This window comes from Pyxicephalus adspersus, chromosome 2, assembly GCF_032062135.1.
Source record: "Pyxicephalus adspersus chromosome 2, UCB_Pads_2.0, whole genome shotgun sequence".
Lineage (NCBI taxonomy): Eukaryota > Metazoa > Chordata > Amphibia > Anura > Pyxicephalidae > Pyxicephalus > Pyxicephalus adspersus.
Genome location: NC_092859.1, coordinates 101,699,170 through 101,705,169, shown reverse-complemented (window position 1 = coordinate 101,705,169; position 6,000 = coordinate 101,699,170). Strand labels below are relative to the sequence as shown.

The following is a 6,000-nucleotide window of genomic DNA, read 5'->3' as shown; positions in this document are numbered from 1 at the left end:
TAGGTGAACAAGTGACATTTTCACAAGGAGGTCAGCCATGGAGGGGGAAGCATTACATACACACATAAATGTCAGGCACTAGGTATGGGGTAAATAGACCCAGCCAGAGAGTAGAATGGTTCCCTGGCTGTGGTGGGACAGTGCCAGGAGAGGCTCCCCACAGGCTACATGTTGGGGCTGGGCCCGGGGATTCCTGAGGAGCCATGCTGACAGGGTGCTCGCCCGTTCCCGCCCATCTCCTCCTCCTCCTCCTCCCTCCCATGTGCCTGCACGCTGCATCCTCCTCACCACTGTCAGAGCTGTTCTGGCAGGAGCTCGGTACCGCGTCCTGGCTCCTCGTCCCTGCTCTCTGTAGCTTCTTCCAGCTGCCCTTATGTTCGGACCGGATAAACTGGGCTACGAGATGGATTTCGGCTACAGGAGTACGGCTTCTCTGGGGGAGTTTAACCCGTTCAGCGCTAGCATCCCGGCCACCAAAGTGGAGCTAACAATCTCCTGCAGGTGAGAGATCCGAACTCCTCTCAGACTTCGCAGCAGCTGGGTGCGCCGGGCAACTTTTCACTTTGTCAGCACGAGTGTGAACGGGGCCGGGGAGCGGGCAGTGCCCTGTGTACACATGGGTGGAATGTATGGGGTGTGAGCCTGGTACATGTGCGGTGCCCCCATGGTATGTGCGGTGCCCCCATGGTATGTGCGGTGCCCCCATGGTATGTGCGGTGCCCCCATAGTACAGAACAGCAGGAAAAGTGTGCTAGAGTAGTCACACCGAGAGTATTGTGTAAACATTGCTGTGTTTCTTCATTTATTAATCATTGTGTAATCATTTCCAGTGTATGAGGATCACAAGGCTTTTGGTCTGGGCTGGATAACAGCCAGTGTCTTCCCATAACACTGTGTGTGTGTGTGTGTATATATATTGATAGATACCTTGGTCCTCATATAACACTGTGTGTGTGTGTGTGTATATATATTGATAGATACCTTGGTCCTCATATAACACTGTGTGTGTATATATATAGATAGATATCATGGTCCTCCTATAACACAATAATTCTCATATCACAGTGTGCCTGATAGTTATTTTTTAGTTATACCAAGTGCAACGTCTTTTATGTGTTGGTCTGAGCTGGATGACAGCCAGTGTGTTCCCAGAAATGTGTGTTTGTGTCTGATATAACACAGTGTGTGTCTGCTTTTTTATGAGCTTTATATATACAACGTACAAATTATTTTATATGTTGGGCTGGATATCAGCCAGGGTTCCCAGAAATGTGTGTGTCCCGTATATCATGGTCCTCATATAACACTTGTTTATGAAACGGTGAATCTGACTTTTACTGAAACATTCAGAAACTTCCAGATCCATGTGTTTCAAAGCTAGTAAATGATTCAAGGGAATGACAGTTTTTCTGCTTTATAAATACACCCCTATGTGTGTCTCAAAATTGTAGATCTTTTTTATACACACAGTGTAAAGTCTTTTAATTGTTGGTCCAATGCCTTCCCTTACACCATGTGTACGCCTTTTATATTATAGTCTTCCTATACACTGTGTGTAGACGATGGTTATTTGAATATATATATATATATATACACACATAGATATGTATTTTAACAATGGATCTTATCTATAAGATAATATATATCTATATGCACTGTGTGTCTGATCCTTGTGTGTCTGCCTCAAGACAATTTGTAAGCCTTTAAATTGTTGGTCTAGACTGGATGACATCCAGCTCCTTCCTATACAGAATATGCTGTAAGTTTTTTTTATTTGTTGCTATTCTTATGCATACTGTGTGGATCTTTTATTTGTAGATCAATATAGACACAATGTGTATATACATTCTCTGTGAAAGCTTTCACATGATATCCCATGTTTCAGAAATGTGAATCATGTCATTGTCCTATAAAGCAATCTCTTGTGTAGCAGATATCTTTTATATTTCAAGGAAGAGGGGACTAGTGCAGAAATCTTTCATTATGCAGCACACATGTATATGATATATTTATAATAAGAAAAGTTTATAAACTGCTGATAGAGGATAGATATTTGATAAAGGGTTACAATCTCTTTCTTATACTGTCCAGATGATGCTTTTTGTTCTCTTTGTAACTATCCAAGTGTTTGTGCTTTGTCATTACCTATTAGAGCTCAGCCTTGTTTGTATTTGCTTTTAGTTTTTTGTTCACTTTATTAAACTGTTCAGGATTTGGCTATTTGAATGACTCTGGTCCTTGTAGTATATAAAAAGGTTTCAAGGTTTCAATCTGTCTTTTTTTTTTTTTCTTTGCAATGGTACCAGGCTAGAATACAAAGTCTAATGTCAACAAGCTTCTCAGCTGTCTGTGCCTGTCCTCCCTCCCAATACACTTCCTGCTTCCTACAATTATTTATTTACTCCATGATAATCAGGAACAGATTTGTGTTTGCCTTTTATTAACTTGCACAATACTTTCATCTGTAGTGTGCTGTAAACTTTTTTTTTTTAAGAAGTGAAGTGATGTGTGAGTCAAAGTGAGATTAGGTTTTGGATGTCACACAAATGTTGCCACATTTTATTTTCTGACCATCAAAGTGGAAAAGTTCATATGTGCAGCAAATTATACTAGTCAGTAGGTAATTTATTTTGATTTATCTAGGGCAAGCTAGACAAAAAGAGCAAATGTCTGGTGTGTGAATTCTGCGATTAGTCTCCTTTACAGCATTTAAAGTGTTCATGCTGAACGTAGATCAATGTGGATTTGTTTATTACACAATAAACTCTCCTGGCAACCATACATCCGATAGTTATACAGCCTGTTTAGTTTTTATGCATGATATGTGAGAACATAATTTTTATGTGGTTATACATCATATTAGGTGCTGTGTGTATATAGACAAGCACTGACTTTATGACCATGTTTGTATAAATTGGAATTACTTAATAACCCAGGGCAATAAGCATTGATGTTCTATAACGCATATTGAGCCGCTAGATATAAGTGAAAACAAAGCTGATAAAAGCAATCTTCTGATTAGTTGTTGGGGGGTTTGTACATATTACAGTAGAAAATATAAAATATAGAGGATTACGATATGGGTATAAATGCACTCTGGGAGTGATGGACAATATCAACAAATGCTGTGTATAGCTGTCTTTTACAAAGATGAAGCATGGGGATTCTGTATCATGTTACTATTATTTTTCTTAAAGCTCTCCATGCTAGTATAGCTTGTTATCATTTATTATATTGTGGATCTATGTTTACAAAACAAATAAATGGTCAATAATCACATTTATAAACACTTCCTATTCTGTCCTGTGGAAACCACTTTTATTCTGATCCACTTTTGAGCACTATTTTTAAAGATACTTATATGACTTAAAGATGTGTCTGGTTTTACAGAATTAATCAAATATATTAGCAGTAAATATTTAATACTGACTGCAATGCAAGAACCATTAATAATCTAAGTTTCAATAACACTGGACCATGTGCCATTTACTTCCCGCTAGAATATGCTACCGCCACATTTTGCATAAAAAGAGGTAATATTTAGCTAGAAATAAGAAAATTGTAGGCTTATGTGAGCCACTAGCAGCAAGCTATGTTGAACGCTGACATATCACATATTGTGTTCCAGTAAAAGGTTTTAAGTGTGGCATCTTAATACTGTCGAGGTTATTTGCTGGATCAGTAACTTACTGCCTAGCAACACATCTCCACTTGTGTGCAGGAGGGGGACCATTGCTTGTGTAACATGGAGAGGCCTGAGATAAAAAAAATTGGGCAGATACTAAAAGTTAAAAAAAAAAAAAACTGGGGGAAAGGGGGGGGGGGGTTATATATGGGTTTAGTTTACCAAAATGCCCAAAAGGCTGTTGATAGTAAATGTGCATGTATATTCTGATCTATTGCTTATAATAACGCTGATTTTAAGAAATTAAACTTTCTTGTAGACTGTTTATGATAGGAACTGCATTGAGGTCATTATGATTTGCTGGGTACAGCAGTGGGTATAATGAATATGCAAAGCCTCTAATGAGCTCTAAAGTCCATTTAATGTTTTGTGCATTGTTAGTTTTGTTGTATTTCTCTTACAAAAGCTAATGGCTAAAGTAAACCAACCTATTTACCATGACATAGCCTTTCATTACCTACTAATGATCTAGATGGTTTCCCCAGAAGTTGCTAGGGGTTTCTTGAGCCATAAGCAATATTTGCTCCTCATGTCACTTTAATTGACACCAATGATCTTTTTGGCTATCACTGACCAGCAGTGTAAGATGCATTCTTCCCAATGACCACCACAAAAAGCTACTGTGAGCTGTGAATATGGTAACTAAAGCAGTTACCCTATGTTGGAAAATTGGCTGAAAAATGTGTTATTAATGCTTTAGCCTGTCCTCTATCCACCTGCCCCCCCCCCCCTTCCCCCGCAACCCCAGGAATCCCGGGCACTTTGATATGTGTATATTGACTTCAAGAAGCAAAGCAGAGGACTGGCCTGCCTCCATACCCTAACTAGTACTGGTACCGGAGCCTGCTCATCTTGTTTAAGGATTAGTAGTGAAGCATGGATCAGTCCAAAACATTCTTCAAACATCAAAATTTGTATTTTTTGAAACTAGGCATTTTAATTCTATATCTGTTTTTATTAAGTTCAACTGATAAGCATATTGTTTATAGGATCTGAGCTGTATCAATTAAAGTGTAGATTTTTAATGCTGGGAGTAGCCACAGTTTACTATTATATATGCATATGCAAGTTAATAAACACTTCTACCTCAAAGAATATTAATTTGACTATATGTTTTCAAACCCTTTTTTATGTAGCTTTTTAAAAACACCTTTTACATTTTTACAATAACTTCACTGCATGGTGTACCAGATTCGTCTATAGAAGCTGTAAACTAAACATCAGTAGTGCTGGGCTTTGTGTATTCAAAGCAAACAATTGCAATATGCTTGTAAGTGTTCCCCCAAGGCCATTTTACCAGGGTGTAGCACCTTCTGTAATATTCTTGCCACTCAGCTGTCAACGCTACACAGTTAAACCCCAGTCTGAAATTCCTACATGACACACATAGAGGGGTGCCCACATGGCTACTAAATTTGAGGGTGAGGCAGAGCAGGGTGAGCTGTGTCTATGGACAGCTGTGCAGAGCTAGAGATGACATGACATAGAGAAAGTCACTACTTGTGGTGGTGCTGTGTGTAGGTGGAGGTTTAGGGGAAGTATTAACCAACCTCTGGGGCATTTTCTATTGCCCTGACCACAGATCAGCTCCTCAAAGGTCTGAAGAACAGTAAATGGGCCAATTTGTTTACAAAATTGGAATACCTCCTGTTTTATTTTTTGTTTTCAAGGTTGGCAAACTTTCAAATATATAAATATGACCGTTTTGAATTGCCTATCCAGTCAGATACAGGTTTTTCCAAAGTGTGACATTATTTGCTTTCACACTGGTTTATTAGTTTAAGGTTTTTCCCTTACATTCGGCACTAAATGGAAGTTCTGTCTGACTTTGGCAAGAAAAGCGGCCCTGGAATAAAATTAGACAAGCTAAACACCAGGCTGACTAAATTCTAACCCGTATAATTTTAAAACCACTGAGATGAATTCAGATAGAACAGTGTAGAGAGATAGAGCTTTATTGTGTGACTAATGTGTGCTTTCTACCTCTATGATCTCTTTGGAGTGTATTTTCTCTATGTGGTTACTTTTTATTCTGTGTATGTGTGAGCAGCTGATTTGTGCTATATATCTAGCACTCATTATCCCACCTTGAAATTCTGCCCTAGCAGCTAGGAAAATTACCTAGGGTAGCTACACATATGTGTGAAGTATACAGTGTCAACACGTGTTGGCATTTTGGTCCTGTTTCTTTTACAATTACCCTGTGTGAAATCTCTTGTATTAGGTGATTTGTCACTTTAACTCTCAGTTGGCCACAATATTGCACAATAGATGCTAGGTATTGATATCCAATTTATGTGGGATATTTTAAAATT

The 6,000-nt window shown here is 38.8% G+C and overlaps 1 protein-coding gene across 1 annotated transcript in view; it reads left to right on the top strand.

Annotated features, from left to right (window-relative positions):
- Nucleotides 1-270: 270 nt before the first annotated feature.
- Nucleotides 271-6,000, top strand: part of CPNE8 (copine 8) — a 125,088-nt gene continuing 119,358 nt past the window's right edge. Inside the window, exon 1 of the mRNA XM_072399040.1 lies at nt 271-501. Within this exon, the coding sequence (XP_072255141.1) occupies nt 374-501 (128 nt within the window). The 5' untranslated portion in view covers nt 271-373. The remainder of the gene's footprint in view (nt 502-6,000) is intronic.